This window comes from Heliangelus exortis, chromosome 2 (genome assembly GCF_036169615.1).
Source record: "Heliangelus exortis chromosome 2, bHelExo1.hap1, whole genome shotgun sequence".
Taxonomy (NCBI): Eukaryota; Metazoa; Chordata; class Aves; order Apodiformes; family Trochilidae; genus Heliangelus; species Heliangelus exortis.
The window spans coordinates 134,819,908-134,846,681 of record NC_092423.1 but is presented as its reverse complement, the minus strand read 5'-3'; the positions used below and the strand labels follow the sequence as shown (position 1 = coordinate 134,846,681).

The 26,774-nt window shown below is 35.6% G+C and overlaps 1 protein-coding gene across 2 annotated transcripts in view; it reads left to right on the top strand.

The window, feature by feature from the left end:
* CSMD3 (CUB and Sushi multiple domains 3) overlaps positions 1-26,774 on the top strand; it is a 544,465-nt gene that overhangs the window by 439,072 nt on the left and 78,619 nt on the right. For both annotated transcript variants that reach the window (XM_071738231.1, XM_071738232.1), the window contains 8 exons: positions 1,355-1,459; positions 5,113-5,231; positions 7,806-7,875; positions 9,196-9,312; positions 13,076-13,285; positions 17,795-17,983; positions 21,531-21,708; positions 24,773-24,918. In XM_071738231.1, coding sequence (XP_071594332.1) covers positions 1,355-1,459; positions 5,113-5,231; positions 7,806-7,875; positions 9,196-9,312; positions 13,076-13,285; positions 17,795-17,983; positions 21,531-21,708; positions 24,773-24,918 — 1,134 coding nt within the window. The remainder of the gene's footprint in view (positions 1-1,354; positions 1,460-5,112; positions 5,232-7,805; positions 7,876-9,195; positions 9,313-13,075; positions 13,286-17,794; positions 17,984-21,530; positions 21,709-24,772; positions 24,919-26,774) is intronic.

The following is a 26,774-nucleotide window of genomic DNA, read 5'->3' as shown; positions in this document are numbered from 1 at the left end:
GGGTACATATGTGTAAAAGTTGGGTGTATACTTCACTGGGTAAAAAACTGGTTGGATGGCCAGGCCCAGAGACTTGTGAATGGAGTTAAATCCAGTTAACAGCTGTTTACAAAAGATGTTTCCCAAAAGTATTTGTTGGGGCCAGTTCCCTTTTCTATCTTTATCAGTGATCTGAACGAGGTGATCAATGGCACCCTCAGTAAGTTTCCAGATGACACAAATGTGGGTGGGAATGTTGATTTGCTTGGGGGTAGGAAGGCTCTACAGAGGGATCTGGACAGGATTGATCAATGGACTGAGGCCAATTGTATGAGATTCAACAATGTCAAGTGTCCAGTCCTTCACTTGGGTCAAAATACTTGGAATGTTACAAGCCTGGGGAAGAGTGGCTGGAAAGCTGTCCAGAGGAAAAACACCTGGAGGTGTTGATCAGCAACTGGAAGAATAGGAACCAACAGTGTGCCCAAATGGCCAAGAAGACCAACAGCATCCTGGCTTGTGTCAGAAGTGGAGTGGCCAGCAGAGCTAGGGAACTGATTGTCTCCCTGTACTCAGCACTGATGGTGCTACAACAGAGTACTGTGTTGAGTTCTGGACCTCTCAGTACAAGGACACTGAAGTTCTGGAGCATGTCCAAAGAAGAAAAGGTAAACTGGTGAAGAGCCTAGAGCATAAGACTTACAGGGAGTGGCTGAGGGAACTGGGGTTGTTTAGTCTGGAAAAAAAGGAGGCTGAAGGGAGACGTACCTGAAAGAATTTTGTAGCGAGGTGGATGTTGGGTCTCTTCTCCCAAGTAACATGATAGGACAATAGGAAGTGGTCCCAAGTTGCACTGGGGAGGTTTAGATTGAATGTTAGGAAAAACTTCTTCATGGAAAGGTTTTTCAGACACTGGGACAGGCTACTCAGCAAGTGGTTGAGTCGCTGGCCCTGGAAGTATTCAAAAGATGTGTAGATGTGGTGCTTCAGGGCATAGTTTAGTGGTTGACTTGTCAGTTTTAGGCTTATGGCTGGACTCAGTGATCTTAAAGGTCTTTCCTAACATAAATGATCCTATGGTAACAGAAATTTATATTAGACTCTGATTCCCTGATTACCTACCTTTCATTTCTCTGATATTTTTGGTGGATTGAAAATGTAACAGAATTCTCATAGGGCCAAATATTTGGTAACATCCATGATGACCATAGATGGTGGAATTGGTTATGTGACCTCACTCTCCTTCTCTCATCCTCTCTCCCTTCTTTCTCTCTTGCTCTTTTTCTGTTTGTCTGTTTTTATACACATACTCATATTTGCGTATGTATTTATCTCAGTCTGTGCGTTTCAGTAATATTTTGATTTCTCTTTTCAGGAATAACCATACCAACACTTCTCAACAGCACATCAAATAATCTCTACCTAAATTTTCAGTCTGATATCAGTGTTTCAGCTGCTGGATTTCATCTTGAGTATACAGGTAATGCAAAAACTGAGAGTACTGGCACGTTTAACACATCAGGCGCACCTAAACTGAAACAGGCAGCCCGTGGAAGTGGTCGAGTCACTGTCCCTTAAGATGTTAAAAAATGTATAGACGTGGCACCTCAAGACATAGTTTAGTGGGCATGCTGGCATTGGGTTGACAGTTGAACTTGATGATCTTTGAGGTCTTTTCAACCTTAAGAATCCTATAAATTACACGAAAGAAGAATATTCAGTGCTATTGCATATAGTAAGCTACATGCCATTACTCCAACATCATTGGCAAAATCCTCATTTAATTCCAAGAGAGGAAAATCAGGCCCGAAACCTATACTACAAAGACCAGGAAGTTTCGTTTGTCTTGTTTTCAACTTTCATTTGGTTTTACTCTCTTTAAAAGCTTTTCTGAACATAGAGCAGCTATCAGTAAATGCAGATATGGTCATATAACAATCGGAATACCAAGATGTAGTGTATGTATAGAATTGTTTCAGGCAAAACCAGCATACTGATTTAGGTGTTCTTAATTTAACTGCTTTGCCAATTATAACTTAATTACCAATTCTGATATTGAACAAAATAATAACAGATGAACCCTTAGGAAAACACTCCTGACTCCTTCCAGTCACCTACACACACACATTTTTTTCTCCACATTTTTTGCCACACTCTACACTGTACCTTTGGTGAGGCAGGGGTAGTACAGCAGCAGGCTGCGTTAGTGTCCCATAGTTCCTGTGGTCCCCTCAGTTTCCCACTTCTCAGTGCCTGCTTGAGTGGATGCTGGTGCTCCAGCCCCTGCTCAGCCAGAAGCTGCAGCTGCAGCCTCTGCTTGGTCACGCTTTTCTCTCTGTCATCCTCCAGTGAGATCTTCTCTCTCCTTGTGCTCTAGCCTTGCTGTTCCTTTTTTTTTGGTGCTTAACACACTGTTTTCACAGAGGCATATCTGAGTGGTTCAGAGGCAACACAAACTCCTCTGGTTCATGCAGCTGTGTCCTCTGGTAGGTGCACAGGACCTGGCCAGAGCTGGCTGGAAGCAACTATATCCAGCACAGCCTCTTGTCTGTTCCAAAGATGCAACCCTTGCAGTGCCACAATGTACCACACTCCACCAAAATCTGCAAATTATGCCAAATACGATAATATATATATACTATTTAGTATCTACTATAGAGTGTATTTGTATGTGTTTTGTATATAGGTGTAGGACATGAAAATCACCCTCAGTGAAAATAGAAGAATGAATAAACTGAAAATAGCAGCTGTGCTGCTTAAATAAATAACTGACAAGTACTCATGGGTTGGTGAAAAAAACAGCAGAATTATTTCAAATGTTTTTATTTTTGCTGAGTACCTCACCAGCAGAAAGGACTGTAATTATAAACGTTCTGTCAGAATGAGATTGCCTTAGCTGAATGATAGGAATTCTGGCAGTCAGTAATAATTTGTTGCAAGTTGTTTTTTTCCCCTAGCATTTCCCTCAGCTTGTATTGGTTCTGGTGTCTGATCTTCATAATTGTGTCATGGTTATTTCTTGTCAGTTTTACAGTATGCAAATCCCATGGTCTGGTTGTCTGATTAGCCAGTCAGAGAACACAGCCTTATAAGATTGCTGCCTGATCACTTGTCTATAATTAAACATTAATTACAGGTTAGAATTATCCTGCTACTTAGAAACACAGATAATCTCTTGGCTGTTTACAACTTCAGATTGTACCCGTGAATCGGAGGAAAGTTTTCTGATTTATATGGGTTTTTTATATCTGTAGCTTAATATTTTTTTTTTCAAGAAGAAATTATTAAAAACTCTGCTGTGGTCTGAATCATGAATTTGATACAGGAAGTTAGTCTGAAAAACAGTACTTTCTGATCATTAGTGAAAGGAATCAACAGAAACATTCATGTTCCAAAACTGAATATTTTTCTTATCAATCTTTATTCCTAATATATTTTTACTTCTTTGTAAAATCTTTAAATTCTTACTCTATTCATAACATGCAATTTATATATTCCAATGGGTACCTTAAATATGAAAATATATCACATCAACTGAAGTATTGTACATACAAAGAGCACCCCAGAATGGTTTGTTGAACACATCAGGTTCATATGTTTTATGCCACTATAGATCTTAATTTAGTCCTCATTTTCCACACAAAAAATATGCAAAGGAGTATCGAATATTGTAGAGGACATGTTTTTCCTTTTCTCAATACCGAAGTATAAATTTTAACATATAATTTTCACATATAATTCACAAAGTTAACAGTAACCAGACAATACTGAGTACAACTTCTCAGTTGGTGGATCTGTATAAGTTATTTGTTACTTGCATTAACAGATATCTGCAGTAAAAAGTATGTTTTTACTTCTCATTACTGATCTCAGCAGAGAAAATAAGAACTTCAAGGGTGTTAAAGATTTTTGCAATTTAGAATTGAATTATTCTTTATAGCAGAAAGTTTATATTTTCATGGTCCTGGGCTTTACTTGTAAAAACAGATTGTAGATTCCAATTATTTTAGTTCAGGTTTTTTTTTCAGTATTGTTTTATGTAAATTCGCATATACCAAATGCATTGTTAAGAACAGAAATTACAAACTGGATTATCAGTTTAATGTCTACTTACTTACTAAATGCCAGGTACTCAATTTATTTTTTATTGCATTTTTACATTGCGATGTTACTGTAAAATTATGGTAATGAAAATTATTATTGATGCACGAAACATACCTTATAGAGAAAAAATACTATATATGCTCTATAAATTCCTTAGAATTCCTTGTATGTAACATATAATATTAAATTACAGCATTTTAAGAGATTGTAACAAGTAATTGTTACTTAGTGAGATTCTTACATGAAGTGATCTGTTACATTAATAACCTTTTAAGCATGCAGATATTGATATTATATTGAAGTCATTCTATTGTTGAATTCCCTATGTACTGATGTTTAGTTCACAGCCCTGGTTTCACAACTAGTTAGGGTATAATTCTTACAGCAGGCAAAGAGAGTAACTGAGCTACTCAGACTTCATGGTGCACATATTTGTATGTTCATGGATCTTCCTCAGAAGATGCAGTGTAGAAGAATTTTTATTATTTCTCTTTTTGATGACCATGAAATAGCCTACAGTCTCTTGGCAAACTAGCTTCTATTGCAATAGGAAAGATAGATACTTAAATGCTTCACTAAAAAAAAAACAAATTAGGTGAAACCAAATGTAAATGTAAATGTGTGTGTGTATGAATAGGAGTCAGACCTGTGAAGGATTGAAAGCATGGAAGCAGTTATATTTTGCACTTGTTTTCCCGTGTTTTGCTTGTAGTGTGGGAGTGACCAGCATCCCTCACAACAAAGGCTGAAAGAGGAACATGAGGATGCTCCCAGTTTGAATTAGCAGTGATACTAGGGGTGCAAATCCCTCAGTCTGAGCCAGGAAATAGTGGAAATTTAGAGGAGAATTTGAGTTGAGGCTGCAGATTGTTGGGAAGTGTTTGTTGCCATCTTGATTATTCCTTAATTTTTCTTTACTCAGGAAAGATTTTTCTCCCTTTTTTTTTTTTTTTTTTTTTTTTTTTAACATTTGTTCCAAAATATGAATTTATGTTCCTTATAATATCTAAACTTCTCAATTTTTCACAGCTATAGGTTTAGATTCTTGTCCTGAACCCCAGACCCCAAGCAATGGGATCAAAGTTGGAGACAGATACATGGTTGGAGATGTAGTGTCATTCCAGTGTGACCAGGGTTATTCTCTTCAGGTGAGCCAAACTTCCCGTTTCAAATGGTGCCTTTAATTCTTTAATGTGGTTTTGTGCAAGTGTGTCAATATGAAATGGACACTGGACTCTTCAGGATTTTTAAATATGTGATAACCTTACATGACTGGTAAGCAAATTTTAAATTAGCAGCAACCTAAATACTCCATCAGAAATGTATGGCTTTGTGGTTTATCTGCACTAATGACTATAGGTTGTTACCTGTTACTGGTGGCATTTTTGGTATTGATAGATGAGCCATGCAGTGTTGGTAATTTGAGGTAAATTACTTGATGAGCAATTGTCAGTAGTTACCTATATACAGGATGAAAAAGAAAGTAAGTGAACAGGAGGAATAAGAAAAAAGGGACAGAAAACGGTTGTGTTTTTTCAGTAAATTGGATAATGTTACTTTCTTTCAGTAGTTTCTCAGAGATTTTATCCAAAAAAGTTTTCAAATATGGATGTATTTTTGCCAAACAAGTTTTTTTATGCTCTTGTATTAGCAAAAGGTACAACTAGGGGCAATGCAGTGATTGTTAATTGTGGCTAATTTCCCACTTTGAGTTGCTTGTGATATATAACCAGTAGGACTCTGTCTGCCTACAGAAAAGATCTTCAAAATACGTTCAAAAATTTGTACATTTACGCTGTACAGCGTAGTCCTAAACTGAGTATTCTTTCTGCTTCAGCCACTGCCCAATAGTATAGTGGTTCCAGTTGGTAGGTTATTCTTTTCAACGATTACGTTTTTTCACATTTGTGACTCAGCAGACAACAGTCTCCACTTTACCTAGCTGTTTGACAGGGTAAAAAGAGAGAAAACAATTGCATTTCTTACAAATAACAACTAAAAAAAGTCTTAAAGGGAGAAAATGTTTTGTGTATATATATATAAGCATATATATATATATATATATAAGCATATGATTAAAAGCTAATGGAGCTACTGATACCTTTGGAGTAAAATAGCAAAAAGCTAACTTGGCAGTTTATTTTCATTAACTTTAGTCTGGCCTGTAACACATGTTGATGAGTATCAGGCTAACTAACTGAAGTGAAGTTTTCAAATGCTAACAATTTCAAATATTTATTTTACATAATTCTGCGAAGACCTAAATACTGGGATCATATGCACTCCATCAAAGTAGTAATTGAATTACTTTTTTGGACTTAAAATCTCTGCAGTTTATGTATAGTGATAAAAACTAAATAAGCTTGGCTTCTTCCAGATTTCATCTCCTGTTTGGATATGGGACTACTATCCAAGCTTTCAGTTCAAGGCAGAGTTCCTAGTCTTGTCTGCAGCCTTCTAGCATTTCAAGAACAACTGAAACATCCTGTGATTTCAGTTCTGAAAATGACTATTGAAATTTACTTCTTAGATGGCTTGATTTTATCTAGTCATTATTGGGAACAATCTGTCATTTTTTGTTCCTCCTGTTTTTTTTTATTTTTTATACTTAAATACAAATGTATGAGCAGACAAGACACCATAAGTGTCTGCTATAAAGAAAATATAAAGAACATTGGAGCACAGAATGTGCAAACACACATGTAAAATCTCTTACCTCCATACTGGCTTTATGGCTTTACAACATGATTTTGACCCTTTCATTTTGTCTATTTGCACTATGGAGAAAGTGTTCATTTTTCTTCTAGGAGAGAAAAAAAATGGGTTACAGATTGATAAATTAGAGATACTTGCTTCCGTCAAATGCTACAGCCTCTGAACTGATAAGGAGATGTAACATGAAAAACTAATTTTTGTCTTCGTACAAACAGGCTAAAAACTACTGATTTTTTTTTTTGTACTAGATCATCTTAGAGTATATACTGTATGGTTTTGCAAGCTATCCCAATTACAGCTTTCTCTTACGACTTTTCATTTTTTTTGCTGTCTCTGGAAGACCATTACAATTACATGAAGCTGATGAACAGCACAGAGGATCACACTGGTGCATTTGGAATTTATCTGTAATAGATTGCCTTGAAATCATACTACCTCATCTTTTGTAAAGGGACTTGTATAGTCAAGAATATCCTTAAATAGCTCAGCTTTTGGCAGCGTAAACCAAATGTTTCAGGGTAAGAATAACGACAGCATTTAGAACAGCTATTATGAATATAAGATATGAAGTCAGTACTGTATAATGTAGATAGTTCACATTTTTTTTCATAGATTATGCAGATATATATTATGCAGATTTCTGCATAATCTATTTCTATAGATGATGCAGATCAGCACAATGTAAATGTTGCTTAGACCTTTACTTTCTAGACGTTGGTTTAAACAAAAGCTGGTATGATTAGAATTCATCTGGATACTGTTATACTGTTAAAATAATATTAAGGGCATAGACACAATTCCCTAGTGGGCTAACAGTCACATAGTTAAGATTACAGGCTTTGTTACATTGAAGATATGATACAATCTGTGTTAAGGTTTTATAAACTTTGATGGCATTTAAAATTATAAATCGTATTTCTTAATATTAATGATAAGCCTGTATTATTAATATTAATGAAAATTGCATATTTTTGTTGTATGACTTAGAAAATATTGTGTCATTTTAGGGACATTCACATATCACCTGTATGCCTGGACCAGTAAGAAGATGGAATTATCCAATTCCAATATGCTTAGGTATGTTCAGCATACATAAACTCTCTTACATATACCAGAAGAAGAAAACCAGATAACTCAAAAGATAAGAGATACACACTGGAGGAAAGAACAGGCAAAACTGGAAGAACTTAATTAGAAGTCAAAATTGAAGATTTTCAAGTATATTTCATACTTAGATTGACAAAGGTTTTCTGAAATGTCTAATCTGAAGAAGAAATAATGAACTATATTCTAGTCAGAATCTATCATCAATTCACTGTCAGTGGTGAGACCTCCAGAGACCCTTGCAAACACAGTTAATTTATTAATGAATCATTTCCACTGCAGAATGATGTCTATTATAGAAATATGAAAATAAAAAAGCATGACATTTTCATCTCAAGGAAGTTCAACATAAGGCATGTATGCCCAATTCAGGAAGATATATAACTTTTTAAATTGAACTATATACATGACCATATTAACTTCGTTGGAAAAAGCTATGAAGTCCTGCTAGAAACCCAAATGAAACATCTGAAGTGCATTTAAATATAGTCCTGTAATATGTAAAATAAATGCAAGGGACGTAAAACTCCTTCTGTTTGCATTTTCTTCCAGTGAACAGAAATTCCTTTTTGTTTAGATTCCGTGGCTGTAAAAGTTACCTGTATTTGTAATCTTCGATATGTGGAAAGTAGACTGCAGAACTCATCAAAGATTTTATACTTTGTTTTTCTTCAAGATAGATTGTATATCATCTTGAGCTGCTTCACATAATTCCTTTATTCATCCTATGAGATGTTTAAAACCTTCTATGAGGTACCGAGCTCCCTCAGCTTAGAATTTATAAATATTCAAGAAGTTTCAGATGTTTGTAACAATTTTTTTAGGAGTTAGTCGTCCATTTTCATCATTATGTATTAACATGTGTCCAGGAAGTCTGATACTTTAATTACACTGCTCTATAGTAAGTTCTGAAGATAAATGCTGTGCTGAAATTTAGGAGGGTATTTTCCTTTTTTTCCATTTTTGCAGGTAGTTATTTTGATGCTCGTTTGCAAACTAATGTGGAATTGAGTCAACGTTGCTAGGAGCTGATATGTGCCAAGTAATGCACATAGAGTAAACATGAATTCTCCTTTTAGGTCAATTGAGAGTAGATACATATGTTTAAAGCACCTATTTGTAAATAATATTGTTACAGATACTTAGTGATTAAAGAGCATTTATTTATTTATTGAAATGTAAGCCTAGTTAATATTATATTGTTAGTATTGGAAGGATATTCAATATTCTGGATTAATTTTTAGCTCATTCTACTCATTTGAAAAGTGTCTTTGCTTGGGGTTTTTTTTGCAGCACAATGTGGTGGTGGCATGTCAGACTTCAGTGGAGTGATCCTCAGCCCTGGGTTTCCTGGTAACTATCCTAGCAGTTTGGATTGCACATGGACAATAAAGCTGCCTATTGGTTTTGGTATGTGTTCTTTCATGAATAAGATTTGTTGGGATTGTTTTACATTCAAAATGCTGAACATGGATTTTTAAATAATGTAAATATTTATCCTGGTAAAAAAGGAAAGAATTATAATTAATTTAAAGTTCTCAAAGCCTGAAGCAAACAAACAAATAAAAAAAAACCCAACCCAGCGCCCTCCCCAAAAACCTAAGCAAAGAAAAACTTCAAAGTTCTTGTTTTTTGTTTAACATATAGTACCATTTTCTGATAAAGACAAAGTTGTTTATTTAGAATTAAGCATAAATTTCCAACTTAACAGGTTTGATTTATCTTTGTGAGGCCATAAACTGAACAAAATCTAATATCCATTGCTAATACTTCAAGCCAAATTGGTATCAGTTTAGAAAAAGTTGAAGCTACATCTGAGTTTATTATATTACCAGTAAGCTGCTTTGAATATCCTAGGCGGATATTACAGCAGCAAAGAAATGTTCTCATAAGGGACCTCTAGAAGACTTCACCCTAAGTTGTCAGGCTTCTCTACTCATAGTTGGTAGCACTAAATCAAATCCACCGTAACTGGCTGTTGCTTCTCAGCAGGGCTGCTACTTCTGTAATCAATTCCCAGTCTGTAACAGAAGGATTTCACGTTCCAGGTGCAGAGCTTTGCATTTCTTGTGCAAACCGCTAAGAACAGTTTCATTACTCAGCCTTCAACACTTCTGTTGTTTCTCTGGAGAGAAGTTATGCCATTTGGTTTATAATCCACAACCCTTAGTTTAGCAGCCTCCACAGGTTTGTTGAGGATTCATTCTCATTGTCCAGGTCTCTCATGAAGACATTGAACAGTTTAAGTTCCCATATCAACCCATAGAATATTGGACGTGTCACTGACTACCAGATAGATGTTGAGTGATGGATTATCTTTCATGGAGTCTTGAAGTTCTATCAATTTTTAGTGTGCATTCTGTCCATTCATCAAGTTCATCTATTTCATCTTCCAGATGGGAATGCTATAGAAGACTGAGTCAAATGTCATAGTAGAGTGAGATTATACTATAACCCTCATTCTTCGTTTTTCAATTTAATCATAGAAGGAAATAATGATCAACTGTCATTTGCTGTTAGTAAATATATGTTGACTGTTCCTAAGTCCCTTTTTGTTTTTCATGTGTTTGGAAATTACCCCTAGCTTTGGGGTAATCTTTCTGTGGTGTCTGCAGTGGAATTTACAGTTGCCATTGCCCAGGTCCTCTTTCTAGTCCTGAAGGTAGATATATCTTCAGACTTTTTACTTTTACCATGATTTTGTATAGGCAATATTAGCATTTCAGTTATATTGGCCAACCTCTTGAGCAACTCTGAGAAATACATTATTTCAGTATAGGCATTTCCATATAGAACTGAATTGTTATGTTTGCATTTTGTTCAAAAGTCAGAATATTGATTTTATAATCAATTAATAATTATTATTAGCATTTTATAGATATTTTATTATAGCATTTTATGTCACTGGTATTTTAATTATGCCATTATCTGAATTCGAGATACCTTGATGTGACCAGTTCTAGTGTATAGTGTAGATAGAAATTCTGTACTGAAAGAGTAGTAAGGCACTGGAACAGGCTGCCCAGGGAAGTGGTGGAGTCACCATCAGTCAAGGTATTAAAAAATATGTTTATATCTGGCACTTCAGGACATACTATGGCAAGGGGGGGCTGACAGTTGAACTCAGTGAACTTAGAGGTCTTTTCCTACCATCATGATCTGTGATTCTGTGATCATCAGTTACAATGCTGTCTAGAATCTTCAGATCCCATTAAGATACCTGCTAGTTCACTCATAAGAAAACAAAATGCTCCTTTTTCTACAAGAAAATTGAAACTGCACTGATTTAAATGCACTTGACATTTTTTACCACTTCTAATCATGATACGTTAAAATTAAATTGAAAATAAAGGCAAAATTTCATTGCAATAAAGAAAAAAAATCTTGAAAAAGTGATGAGTAACTCTGATGCTGGGCCAAATATAGGCAGGAGCTTCAATCTGAGGAAAGAATTAATACTTTGGAAGACTGATAGGGTTCAGGAATCTGTAGTGGAAGACAGTGTAGTACAGCAGGATGAATGATGGGTGAAAATATATTAGAGCTGGTTTTGTATGAAAGTGGGTGAAAGAATGGCAGTGAGATAGAATGAGTTGGCAGTAACTGACACTTTAAACTTTGGACAGTTATTTGGGTCACAGGATCAAATAAAAGTCTGAGCCTAAAAATAACATGGATAGAGAAAGACTGATCTTGGAATATAACTGGATTCTCTCTGTAGGAAATATTTGGAAGGCTGGTAAAGTCAAAGAATGACACTTATAAGCAGAAGCTTTCTTATCACATTTAGATTATCTTTATACATTATCTTTTATCTTTATATAGAGACTGAAATGATGAAGGTAATAATAGTAATTTAATTATGCGCCAACTATTTTTCCCGTAGTGTATAAAGTGGTACATGGTTCAGAAAAACATTATTCATAAATTTTAAATGGTATGAGGGGAGAAAACTCTAAAAGACACTGACAAATACTTTAGCTATTACAGTTACAAAATCAGTCATGACTTTTCAATAATAATTAATCTGACATTATGTATTTTCCTTTCAACTTTATATGAAATTGTGTTGATAGTCTTTGACAGGAGCAGCAGTGGAACGCAACATCTGATTAATGAAAATACTCTATTATCATCCCATAGGTGCACTAACTCCAGGAAAATACGAATTCTACTGTGTTGTAACTTACATAGAAATATATATAAACACAAAACTCTTTAAAGAGTCTTAAAGGTCATCTCAGTTCCTCCATGCTTCCCTTTCTCCTGTTCATCCCCTCAGGGGTTTGTAAAAGTCTTATCGAATTCCTGCTCCCCTCACAGTGTAGTGTGATTGGCAAGGTTTGTTTCTCGTCAGTGGCTTCATGTTTGGTTTTTCAGGTTTGTGTTTTGCAGAATTTGGTTTCTGGTTTCCCTTTTTCTGTTTGTTTCCCAATTGATAAAGTCCCTGATCTGATAGTCTCACCGGAATAAAATTCTCACAATCTCATTTGACCTCATCAATGAGTGTGATTAACCATCTGTTCTTGCTTATGGCTTCCTCCTTTTCCTATTTTCCCTTGCTTCATTGAGAAATGTCCTTAATCAGGTACCCATAAAGGAGCAGACGCTTTCCTTCCACGTACCTTTACAATATGAATAAACCATATTATATACATAATTACTACTGTCTCATATATATAGATATATATAAGCAGAGAGAGATCAGTTGATGTACAACTGAAGTGCAAATACCTCTGGGATAGAATTCTGCTGCTGTGTTTTGGTTTTTTTTTTGTGGCACACAAAATATTTTTCTAGAACTGATGACTATTTTATGCACTTGAAAACAGTAAAGATTTAGCTAAATTGAATGTATTTAATGTTCAGCACTGATTTGCTGTAAATGTACAAACAACAAACTTTGCCAAAATGTGGAATACCCACAGTTCAATGCTTTAAATCATGTGAATATTTCAGGTTTAGCATTCCTTGCTATTGTCTCAGAACTGGTAGTGCATGAGGAGAAAGAATGCTTCAAACTGAAATCCTTGGACTGCACCTGGAAGTGTATTTCCACATGTAATTCCACTGGTTACAGTATTTTCTGATCTTGTCAATATAAAACGTGCATACTTTATTTTGCTGCTGGTATTGCTACTGGTGGCTTTTATTTACTAATGATGTTTTTCAGGTGTCCATTTGCAATTTGTGAATTTCTCAACGGAGACCATACATGATTACTTAGAAGTTAGAAGTGGATCTACAGAAACAAGCACTGTTATTGGGCGACTAAGTGGCCCTCAGCTGCCAGCCTCTCTGTTCAGCACAACTCACGAAACCAGCTTATACTTTCACAGTGATTACTCACAGAACAAACAAGGATTTCACATTGTATATCAAGGTGAGATTTTGAAACTCTTATGTGAGAACAAAGTGGCTTTGGAAGGTTACCTTTTTTTTTTTTTTTTTGGCAGTCCTAAAAGGTAAACCTGTAATAAAACATTTGTCTGTTTAAAACCAGTGTCATGCATCAACATAATAGAGAATAATGCCAAAAATTAAGACAAAAAAAGAAAAATAACTGCATATTGTTTTTAAAAAGCAGTCCAAATACAGGCAAACAGATAATTTTCCAATTTCCAACTTGGTTGACATACTAATTTACTTGCATGTATTTACAAAGTAAACATCTTGAGCTTTATAAGCACATGAGAATCTCAGTTTGTGTCTTGGGTTCTGGAAGGAGAAAATGTAACTATTGTTTTAGAGTACTGAATTGTAAGATAGTTCTGAATAATGCCAACTCAGAAGTGTCCAAATCTATTTTATTTCCTAGTTGACAATATCACAGGAAGGCTCTTGTTCTGTTTTAACCACACAGGCCATGTTGAGGTGGTGCAGATTGCTAGATCATAATTCTACTTTTATAAGATTCATTTAAAGAGATTAGATCATTGTAGTTCACAAAAAGGTCAAATATATATTTTGAACTATACATGTTCTCATGAGTTATGGCAAAAGATGATATAAAGGGGGTTTAAAGATGATTTAAGTTTACTTTAAGAGAGTCTTCTATTATTCTTTCAATAATACCAAGTCCAAATTGACTTGAAATCTATATAACATTCTGGAAGTGAGCCACTGTAAAAAGTGCTAAATAATAAGTCAGTCGTGACTTAAATTGCTTGGTAAGTTTTTATTCAGTTCCTATTTCAAATATGGTACAATTGGTAGGAGTAAAGAAACTTTAAAGTCTATTGCTAAGAGGGCAGTAAAAGATTTTAGAGCATATATTATTACTGCTATTAGCAACATTAATAATTCTGGAGATGCTGTTATTTGTCAAAGAATTAAAAATTCCTATCTGTGCTGTTAGACACAAGAGAACTGTTTTCTTTTTTTTTTTCTAGCATACAGTCTGTGATCTTATGATTTTTCAGGTTTTGCTTAGCACATTTTTTCTCAGTTCTATAACAAGAATTTAGTGTTTCAAATACTGATGATCACCAAGATGTGTGCAAGAGGCTTCCTCTTGTTTGTTGTAAAATCTTTAATATTCATAGTTCATTATAGAGCCTTCTTATAGACAGCTTTGTTTCTCCTCTTTCTTAAACATAAGAATATAAAACCAGAAAACTTTTTTTGGATCAGAAAAACCTCCACCTAGCTCAATATGATATTTCCAAATGTCAAAGAGACATGCTATGTATCAGCACAGAAGCTTAGCCAGTTTCTTTTGTACTCTTCTAGCATTCACAGTTGTTGTCAGACTCTTAATTCTGTTACTATGGGACTTGATGGCATTTCAACATTTATCCTTTCTACTGTCTTCATGATTTTTGAGAACTTCAGTCTCTTTCCCAAGAAACCATGGTTAACCATGTGCTCAGTAATGTTATTCATTATTTTATGCTGTAACATATTACCAGGCATAGAAGTGAGACTCATTGATCCATAATTTGAAGGATCCTCTCAAAAGATAGATGAGATATACATTGGGAAATGACCCCTTTCTCTAGATCAGATACTGAAATTATATCTATCTTGGTTCAGCAGCTCTTGTGGGTGAAAGCCATCCACTGCTGGTCCTCTGCCTTCTTATTTAGTTTGGTACATTTGTATTTACTTCAAATTGATCTAGTGTCACAGACTTGTGTAATACAAGCACCATATCTTGTCTGGAAATATCTACGTCTTCAATAATAAAAATGAATACAAAGATCCCACAGAGTTTTTCTCTCTGTGGCATCCTCGTCTATAAAAGTTCCTCTTTTTTAATTTGTCATAGGTTGTCCCACCAGTTCCCTAGCTGACTTCTTGATTCTGATGTTCTCAAATAATTCTTTATGATCAGCTGAGACCTCTTCTGCAAGACATTTTTCAATTTATGTTTGATCTCTTTATTTTCTATTTCAATTTTACCTGTAATGTTTTATCACTTCTTGGAAAGACAGAATTTCATTATTTAAATGCCATCCTAGCCTCCACTGTAGCTTCTTTGATTTATCTACTGAGTCATACAGGTTTTTTTCTGAACCATTTCATGGGTCTTTTAGAATCTGAATTGTAGAACATTTTTTTACCTGGTCTTTTAAAGTAGTCTAAATTAGCAGATTCCAATCTACATGGCCTCGTTTTTGTATAAATCCCTTTCCACTAAACTGAATATCCCTGTACTTGGTTTATTTCACTTGCTCCCTCCTGGTACAATCAAAATGCATTATGGCAGCTACTATAGATCATACCTGCCATGAAAACTCAAACTAAGGCTTGAATACAGTGAAAAAAAAACAAAACACCAGACTGTGTGGTTCAAGGAAAACATTTATTTGACTTTGCTTAGAGGTTTAACTGCAAGGCTCAAGCAAACAGTATATTTGAACCTCACGTGTATATTAATGCGCCACAATTGCATGTTTTCACAGATAAAAGAGAAGAATGCACTATTAAAAATTAAAAGCAAGAATAAACTATCATAACCTGTAAAGATTAATGGAACACAGTATTACAACCTGTAAAGCTTCATGGGCCATAGTATTACAACCAATAAAGGTCCATGGAACATGCTGTTACAACCTATAAAGCATGCTAAATATCACCCACTGTTACAAAATAATAGCATGCAAAAATAATCACTTTCCACTCCAGGTAAGGGCTGTCAGTCAGGAAAGTGACCTAGGTCAGTGTCCTCATCAGAGGGGAAAGGTCTCCACACAGGCCATCTGTATAGCTGGAGACAGGACTACCAGTTCCCAACCCAAACTTTGGGGGTTTTACCCCCTGACCATGGGAAAGATTATGCCTAAATTGCTAATATGATTATTTTTGATGGAGTGGTGGAGCTGCCTACTATCTTTGAGGTTCACTTTGGTATGCTATAGTTTTTATTTCTCTTCTGCTTATGTTGTGATTGTCTGGGTACACAAGGTTGTCAGCTGAAGCCAGAACTAAACCCTCCCCAACTTCTCTTTACCTTACTTTCTCATGCAAGTGAGTAGTGGTTTGAATTGAGACTCAGGGCACATTATTTATCAAGGGATTTCAAGGGTCAACTCAGGATTTTGGTCTTTGAATGACAGAGCACCACCACGTTCAGTCTATGGCTGTGGACAACTCAAGGCTGAGCTATCTACACAGCTCCCTGTGGGTCATCTCTGCAAACAGAGCCCTCAAAGTGATCCAGAGCTGGGTCATTTTCACAAACTCCTGTGAGCTGCCTCTGTGGACTAGATATTACCAAAAATAGCTTGAACTGAATGAGCCATGCAAGTACCAAGCTGGTACCATATAAAATATCATCTTTTTTTGTGGGCTTTCAAACTGCTTGTTGTAGGGAACAATTATATCCTGCATTCAAAATTATGGATATCCTGGTGAGGTGGATATTTGAGTACTTCAGTGAGTACTTCCTTTTCTTTTTTTCTTTTTTTTTTTTTTTTTTTTTTTTTTTTTTTTTTTTCTTTTCTTCTTTTCTGTTTTCCTTCTTCTAACACATAACTTATATACAACAGTGCTGCTTTCCCACCTGAAAATCTCTGCCATCTCAATCTTGGAAAGGTGGTCACCTGACACAACACTGTATCCTTATGCTCTATACCATGCCTTTCACTTTAGGGCTCCCAGTTCAACCATTGCTAAAATGTGAAAGGGCTTCTTAATTTGGCCCTTGTTCTGTTCCTTAACAATGCATGCATCACTGACAATCCAGTGTAGGCTATCTGATATGCTTTTTTTATTTATTTTTATTCTGCTGCTTGAAATTCTACAGATTTTATAGAGGTGCATTAGCGTTAGCCTCGTCCTTGTCATGTCATCACATTAGTCTTCTGTACCTGTTAGTTTTTTGCCATGCTTCTAGTTTAGATACTCTACAGCCTTTTTCATTTTCATTGTCCACAGCTTGGGTTCATTTTGATTAGAGTGTACTTAAGTGTGCCCTTGGAAGTGATTTGTAGTCTTCTAAGAGCTAGTCAGTGGCTTTGAAGATCTTTTTGAAGATCTAAGTGGAGAAACCACAAAGTCTAAATTCCTTTCTACGCTCTACTGCAGTATTCCTGTACTTACTAAAATTAAAAAAGAGTCTAGTCATATTTTTGCCTTCATGGAGTCTTCCAAAAACATGTAGGGTAGGATGTGGGATATTTGTTTTCACACACACACATTTAAACATTTTATCAAAGTGTAAAGAACCTGAGATGATTTAAACTTTGGATGTAGTATTATGTTTTTCTTATGACATTTGGTATTGGAAATTAGGTTTTATGCATATTTCTAGAATTTCTTTGGTAATGTTTCACTATGCTTCTCCTAGTGTAGGACCAATGATTTTGATTGTCACTGTGATAAAACTTAAGATGTGTGGGATGCCCATGAGTTTTTAAGATTTTCCTGTTATCATTATTTATTTCAGCATATCAACTACAAAGTTGTCCTGACCCTCGACCATTTCGTAATGGCTTTGTCATTGGGAATGACTTTACTGTGGGACAAACTATTTCATTTGAGTGTTTTCCTGGCTACACATTAATTGGAAGTTCAGCTCTGACTTGTCTCCATGGCATCAGCCGTAATTGGAATCATCCTCTCCCCAGATGTGAAGGTATGTTCTGGATCACCTATGAACTCTTCTTTCTTTGTAAGTTTTCCCAAGGAGTATTAACTGAAATAATTTCAATTTTCAGTTTATAAAGACCTGCATTTTACTGTTGTCTTTGCAGAGAAAGTATTCGATTTTGCTCATGAAAATTTTGGCAGAGAAGCTGAAATGCTTCATGGAAAAGTGAAATCTCTCAAAACTTACCTAAGACAATAAGTTTATGTTTGGAAGGTTAGAGTAAAAGCTCTACATTGAATCAAGAAAAAGGGATTTAAAAAACCTATTTTTGCAACTCTGGCCACTTATGTTCTGTCTTACTAGTTTGAAAGAAATGCCAAAAGTGGCATAAAGTAGAGTTTTCTTCCAATCAATATTTGTGGAGTCATTTCTACTTACATTTTTTGTGAATGAGAAATTTTTAAGAATTATGGATTTTAACCTTTTACTTTCTTTTACACTGATACCTTGTAGTAAAAAGATTCATACAGTAAAAAGATTCAATGTATACAATGATTCTGTAGAGGTGTATCTTACCCATAACTATGCTGAAAGGAACCTGTACCCAAGCAGCAGGCCAAAGAAGGTCAGTCATTCAGTGTCACCAGATTGACTATTGAATCATAGTTGAGTTGGAAGGGATGGCTGGAGTTGGAAGGGACCTTAAAGCTCATTTAGTTCCAACCTCCCCCTGCATGGGCAGGGACACCTCCCACTAGACCACGTTACTCAAGGCCCCATCCAGCCTGGCCTTGAACACTTCAGGGCAGGGGCTGGGCAGACAATGGTGCCTCCCTGAAACAGACAAGGATGGATTCTTTGGCACAAAGAACTCTCTCTGAGAAATATACATGCACCACAAAATGTATTGTGGAACTGAGGACCGAATTTTCCTCTATATGAAGTAGTAACTTTCTTCTGGAACATCCAGGTTTGTTTCAATTGTGGCAACATTCAGACAGTGATATGAGGTTCTTGGAAAAAAATAGACAAAGAGAAGACAACTCATTTTCAGAACTCTCATACCAAAGCCTTCACTCCTAGGAGCACAAGACTCAAACACATTTAACAATTAAGTTATTGACTGTCAAGTTCTCTATATGCTTAAGCATAGGTTTCCAGAAAGCGGAGCTGGCTACAAGGTGTTGAGTGCCCTAAAGACCCTCTGCAGTTTCAGGACCTGAATTAAAGGCTTTAACTTTGCTCTATACTGAATCATATCTTCAGTATTGAGCAAGTTGAATAGGATGTCCAGGGGAAAAAAAAAATAAAAAAGAGGAAAAGAAAAAAACAAGAAAAAGAGAAAAAAGACACTTATTTTCTGGATTTTTCCATTGAAATCTGAATCATCTACCTAAATATAGGTAAATTTACTAAAATTAGAATACTCATTATTAAAAATTCCTTCTGGAGTCAGTGAGCCACAGGCATTTCTGGGGAATATGGTAACTAAATTAGAATGTATCTGATACTGAATTCAAAACCTTATCATGTAAAACAGAGATGACACCTACACTGCCTGTTTTTGTAGAGGAAAGAAGATAATACATCACAATTAAGTTTCAACTCCCATTTTCTGGATCCTGAGGGAATAGTAATGGTTCATGTATTAATTGCTAAACAGCTTAGCTTCTCCCTATTACTTAGTTCTATCTGTGTTGTCTGTGTCTCAGAATGAAGACAAATAATTTACTGAATGGAGTGATCCTCTTTCTTTCAATTACCTTACTGGAATGAAGAATTTAATTAATAAATTCTAGGATGTCTAAAGTATGTTGCTGTTCTGAGTATCACTTTTGATTAAGTTCCTGAGCAGGGGCTGGAAATACTTTGTTTCCCCTTAATGTGATATGAAAAGATGCAGATTAAAAACATAACCCAGTTCATAATGGAGATCTGACATATATTCTGTGCAGGATTACAGACTTGACCCCCTAGAGAAATTTCTTAAATTATATGTGGGTTGTTCAAAAATCTTTACTGTAGCATATTTAGTAAAGAGTTTTTGACATTTTATATGTTAGTGATGGTTTTTAATTTTGTATTTTTTTCTTTGTAGTTCAAGCAAATATAATCAGGTATCTTCTAGTTGTCATTGGTTTGACATAAGGGCATTGTGTTCAAAAGCATAAATGGGCTTTTTCGTATACATTTAGTGTCAGAAGTGAAGTGAGATTTAAATTTGTGTTTGCTTTAATAACTTTATTGCAAGGTAACACATGGTAAGGCTTGTTTAATGCCTTGGACTTCTTGAAACAGACCATTTGAATCAAATACTGCTAAACATGGTTCCTGTTTAAACAGTTTCTTATTGCATCCTCATGCACCTTAAATCCCACTAACCTGGACTGAGCATCATCTAACACTCTCCAACCCTTCTTAACTCATCTCCCTCTCTTTCATCCTTTTTGAATCTATTTCCATGACATTTCATTGCCTGACAGTCACCAGTCCTGGTCTTCACTCCCCTAAGACCCTGCTGCAAAATCAATTCTGTGCACTGAGACTTTGAACTTAAAAGCTGAAGAAAGCAGTATGCCAGCTGTCAAGTCTGAATGGATGAGCTGTGACTATGAAAGTCTCCTTACCTTACAGTTCAACACTGAAATATATATATATAAACCATAACACATGCTTTAAATACAAACAATGCATAATTCCTGTATTTTAAACCTGTATTTCCAGCAACATGTTCACTGGTTAAAGGTTCTTAAGCATGTTTTAGGGAATCTGGGTTACTACTACATATCCATTTGATATGAAGTGACATGGAAAGTATGCAAAATAAAGCATATTATACTGTTTTAGGGCTTGCTCACTTTTCCAGAACTAGGCTTCTATAAAAGAATTTCTCTTCTGTAATAACAGGGTGTTGTCATGTTCAAAATGCATCTGAAATCTTTGTGAAGAAAATAATACAGTTTGAGCAAGTAGCTTTTCTGAAATGTTATGAAAGTCCTAAAGCTGTATGGTCAGTCTTGCACTGTGTGCTGTCTAAAATCAGTGCACTTCAATAAGAATTAGAGGAATATTGCTCTCTCTTCCAGAATTTATTGGAAGAAATGAAAACATTTATTTATACTGTTGCACACAGTTTTTTCATTTTAAAATTCCCCTCTAATTTTCACCCACCCATTAACTTAATATATCTCTTCCTTCGCCTGATAATTTTGGGCGAAAATTCATTCTTGTGACAGTAAATGAAAGGAATTATTGTGTTTCACTGCTGATTTGTAGGTGGCATTTACACAAAGCTGTAACAAAGTAGTTTTCAATTGTGCAGGGAATAATTTAATCCAGTGTCTAAATATTACTTTATTTCCAGTTCTGATGACATCAGAATTTTTTTTCTTTTAGATTTGACTAATAATGTCAAAACAGACTTCTGACTCTTTGTGAAAAGCTTAGTAAAATCTGTTTTCTATCAGTAGCAATGGTTTTAGATAATATAGTAACATTTTCCCAAATGTGTTTAAAAGTATGGCTTTTTCATGGTCTAAGAAGAATGCAAGAAGCATCTAATACATTTTAAAAACAAATATCTTTTTAATAGCCCTCTGTGGAGGAAATATAACTGCAATGAATGGCACCATATATTCTCCAGGATACCCTGATGAGTATCCAAACTTTCAAGACTGCTTCTGGCTTGTAAGAGTACCACCTGGGAATGGAATCTACATCAATTTCACAGTTCTCCAAACAGAGCCAATATATGATTTCATAACTGTCTGGTAAGAAAACACTTTTGTCATTTATTTAAACTTCATGTGACACTATGCAACAAACTATGAATTAGAGTACATTTGTGATTTCTCCCTTGACACTGGTGTTCTGTCTAGGGGAAATGAGTGATTTGCAGCAATGCGTGTTTTCCAGTGTACCATTTTCTCTAGAAAGCACTGGACATAAAATTTCATGGTCCTTGTCTTAAGAATTCAAAAACAACAATATTCTGACTCAGTTTCTATATGAAAAAAAGGTGTTCAGAAGTATGCTGTGACAACAGAAGTAATATTTCAGAAAATTATAATAAGCAGTTGCAGCTGCATGAATTGTAATATTTTAGAGTGTTAATATAAGAAAATGCAGCACCATTTTCATTATTTCTTCCAAATTGGCTTCTTTTAAACTGCTAGTTTCAACAGGTTTCTTCCAAATTTAGCTTGATTAGCACATTGATCAGCATTGTGGTTAGGTGGGCACACTGCTCACTTTTGCTCTTGTCTGTTGTGTTTCTTTTTCTCCCCTGAATCCACTTTGAGCAGGATGCATCCATCATGGACACATCCAATGCCACTGGTGTAGGTGGGCCAAGCAGGGAGCACATTGTCACATACAGTAATTTTGTAACTATTACCAGGAAGTCCTGTTGACCTTTCAACAGGGGTTAAGACCTTTCAAAAGCTTTCCTGAAACGATAATACAGTGATTATAGCATGTGAAGACTGAAAATCCACAAGTTGAGAGAGTACTTTGTAGTCTGTGTAGTGCAAAATAATGAGAAGTAATTTGGAATGTTAATTATTAATTTTGTCATTTAGTTGTCCAGAAATCTAATTTGGGTTAATTTAAATTCATAAAACTCGTTATTTCATTCCTGCTTTCCTAAACATTAAACAGTTCACTATAGACTTTTGTTATAATTTCTGTAGGTCCTGCTTTTTTTCTAACTTGTGTTCTACAAACTCTCTTGTCCTGCATTCCAGATGCCCAGTTGCTTTGCCCTTCTAAACAAAATTCCATCAGAATATATACCCAGACTTTTGCCCTGGTAAAATTCAGATATTGAATCCTGTTAAGTCTTCACCACTTGTTTTGTGCATCAAATTCAGACTGACCTTCAGAATCCTTCCTGAATTAAGCTATACTTCTATGTACAGGAGCATTTAATTTTTCCATAAGTTAGCAGTACAAGTATTGTTTAAATCATAATAAAGAGTTAAAACTAATATTGTTCAATCTATGTGAACAAGATTTTGAGAAATTAGTCAACTGCATATAATACTTAGTGTTGGTTAAAAATACAAACATTTATATGAATGTTCAGCTGAGCCAGAGACACATAATTTATATAAAATGCATGGCACATCTCTCTCAGAAATAAATTTATTCAGAAAATTCTAACCTAGTCATAGAAACAAAGCTTAAATTAATTCCTATGTGTCCATATGTACTATAAAATATAAATGATAGCATTATAATATTTAATGGGCTAGGGGGACAAGCTAGGCTGAAAAAATCTGTCATTAGAGCTTTTCTGAAAGTATCATCCTTACTAATTATAAACAATATCTGCATTTATATATGTTTGAATGCAGATTTCGAGTGGAATTTTGTATTCAGCACAGTTTAAGTATTGATTTTAGTTCTTAGTGAAATCTTAAAAATTAAGCAGTATTCATATCTCAGTTTTCCTGGAAATTACCAAATTCAGAAGCTGATGGGAGATGAGCAGTATTAGGTTTATTTCATAGAATCATAGAATCATAGAATTGGCTGGGTTGGAAGGGACCTCAGAGATCATCAAGTCCAACCCTTGATCCACTACCGCTGCAGTTCCCAGACCATGGCACTGAGTGCCACATCCAGACTCTTTTTAAATATCTCCAGGGACAGAGAATCCACTACTTCCCAGGGCAGCCCATTCCAATGTCTGATCACCCTCTCAGTAAAGAAATTCTTTCTAATATCCAACCTAAACCTCCCCTGGCACAACTTAAGACCATGCCCTCTTGTCTTGCTGAGAGTTGCCTGGGAAAAGAGACCAACCCCCACCTGGCTGCAACCTCCTTTCAGGGAGCTGTAGAGAGTGATGAGGTCTCCTCTGAGCCTTCTCTACTCCAGGCTGAACAGCCCCAGCTCCCTCAGCCTCTCCTCATAGGATCTGTGCTTGAGTCCCTTCACCAGCCTGGTTGCTCTCCTTTGGACCTGCTCCAGGACCTTGATATCCTTCCTGAACTGAGGGACCCAGAACTGGACACAGGACTCGAGGTGTGGCCTCACCAGGGCTGAGTACAGGGACAGAATCCCTTCCCTGGACCTGCTGGCCACACTGTTCCTGATGCAGACCAGGATACCATTGGCCTTCCTGGTCCCCTGGGCACACTGCTGGCTCATGTTCAGCTTCCTGTCAATCCAAACTCCAAGGTCCCTCTCTGTCTGGCTGCTCTCAGCCACTCTGTGCCCAGCCTGGAGCTCCCCATGGAGTTGTTGTGGCCAAAGTGCAGGACCCGGCACTTGGCCTTGTTGAACCTCATCCCATTGGAGTCAGCCCAGGTCTCCAGTCTGTCCAGGTCCCTCTGCAGAGCCCTCCTGCCTTCCAGCTGATTGACACTTCCCCCCAGCTTAGTGTCATCTGCAAATTTGCTGATGATGGACTCAATCCCCTCATCTAAATCATCAATAAAGATACTAAACAGATATTTGTTTTCTGATAGCAACTTTTGAAAGCATAGATATGTAAATGTGAGCACAGTTTATAACAGTAATATGAAATATGATAAAAAATTCAATCATTTTGAGCTTGCTGTGAATTTTACTCAAAAATATGAATATTACTTTCAGGAGGTGGTTAAATGGAGTATCTTCCTCTCTAATGATTTTTTACAGTCCTCTGTGTTACTACCTATGATACTTCCATACATACAGTTTCAAAAGGCTTTGGGCCTGTGATGTCTGTGATAGCTGATTTAAGTGACTCACACTTGCCAGAGTAATCTAGAGAAATTTTACTACTTTATATGAAAATTTGGAGGAATAAAATTATTTTTTTAAATTTTTTTCTGTTTTTCTTAGGGATGGACCAGACCAAACTTCTCCTCAAATTGGACAGTTTAGTGGCAACACTGCCTTAGAATCAGTCTATAGCACTTCCAATCAGATTCTGATCAAGTTCCATAGTGACTTTACAACCAGTGGCTTCTTCGTACTTAGTTACCATGGTAAGTGTGACAAATTGCATTTTTTCATTGTTTTTACTGATTACTGTGGGAAGAAAACTTGAAAAAAATACTTTAATTACTCTTATTGCTAACATGACTGAACACCATGAGGTAATACATATATATTAAGGACTAATGTGAGTAATGAAAACAAGCAATTTTCTTAACCAGATATTAAATTCACTTGTAGCGAAGGAAAAAAAGAATGCACTGTGACAAGACATGAGCAAAGAAGGCAGCATCATGAGCTTGCAGTTCAAGGTGCTTATCTTCTCACTGCTTACAATGCTTCTGAAATTCTTTTGTAATCCAAATGGGTTTCTTTTGTTGTTCATGAGGTTTCTCATACATATTTGAACATTCTGAAGAAACTACTGTTGATGTAGAAATCTCAGTGACAGTGAACTATATTGTGTAGTTAATGTTAAATCACCCTTGAATTAAATAGTGAGGAATAGGAAGTATCAGTGCCTCTTTCTGTAAGTCATTCACACCTTGTGTGGCCAAGTGTTCTCCTGAATTCCTATCACTACAAGGAACATTCAAAAGCAAGGGCATTTTTAGGTGCTCTGTGACTACCTGTTAGACTGAGTATTCCATGAACCATGGACAGACTATAGTCTGTCTTCTGTATCCTGATCAGATTTTGGCACTAGAAAGCTCTTGTTTCTGAGATAGTAAAGAATACATACAGAATTAATACATATAGATGAAACCAGGGGCATTAAAGGAGTTTTAATCTAAACAATAATAATAAAAAATATTTAAATACCACAATGAAAATAACAACACCACTTGAATTGGTTGTGCAGTATAGATTCCAGTAGGATTGGTAGAAGAAGGTCAGAAATTTCATTCCAAATTTAGGCATCTAAATTGCATGTATCACTTTGGGAAGGAGGAACTGACCCTTTTTGTTCATCAAGATATGAATTTATATGTATTGATATATATTAATATATGTGTATATATAAATTATATATACATATATATATCAGTATATCTGGATATATCAAAACACTTGTAAAAACACTCATACATTGTAATAAAGTTTCTCTAAATAATTTGATTTCTTTGTACTTGTTTTTTTTTGTTATTGCGGAAATTGTCATTCCACAAGTGTGGGCTCTAATGTGTAATAAAGATGCAAAACCAAGCAGCCCAAAGGATTATTCATTAAGAAACTTAAGACACTTTGTGGAATTATAAATAAATCTCACTATCCCTTAGCCTGTGGTTCTTCCTGTCAGCCACGTGTACTTTATAGCAATAAAGACAAGGCAGTGAGAGGAATCAAATTTATTTAAAATACATAATTTGGGGATTAAAATGAATGATACCTTTAAATGAGAGACATTTGAGATAAGTTATAGAAATTGTTTATTGAATCATTTTTTAAATTATGTTGGTGATTTTTTAATGCAAATAGCACAGCTGTTCCATGTTTCTTGGTATGCTTTATTTAAAATTACTTTATCCTAAGGCAGGATGTTAGCTTTCTTGATTCACTGATTTAATTGTCTATTTATTATATGATTGACACAAAGGAATGCAATAGGAATATGTCAAATACAAGTGACTCAGTACCAACAAAAGATCTTACCTGGATAAATTAGAAATGCTGGCTGACAAACATTTGACCAGTTCAGTTTCCAAAAGGTCCAAGCACAGGAAGTAAAAAAGATGTGTATAACTGAAGCTGAATTTGCCACAAGTAGATGCTGCTTACTTGCTAATGAATGGTTCTATAAAACAGTGCTATATAAAAAACTGTGAAAACCCTCAGTGAAAACCAGGCATACTTGACTCATTCATCAACTTGAGTATAAACTCGAGTATACTTTAAAATGTAGAAG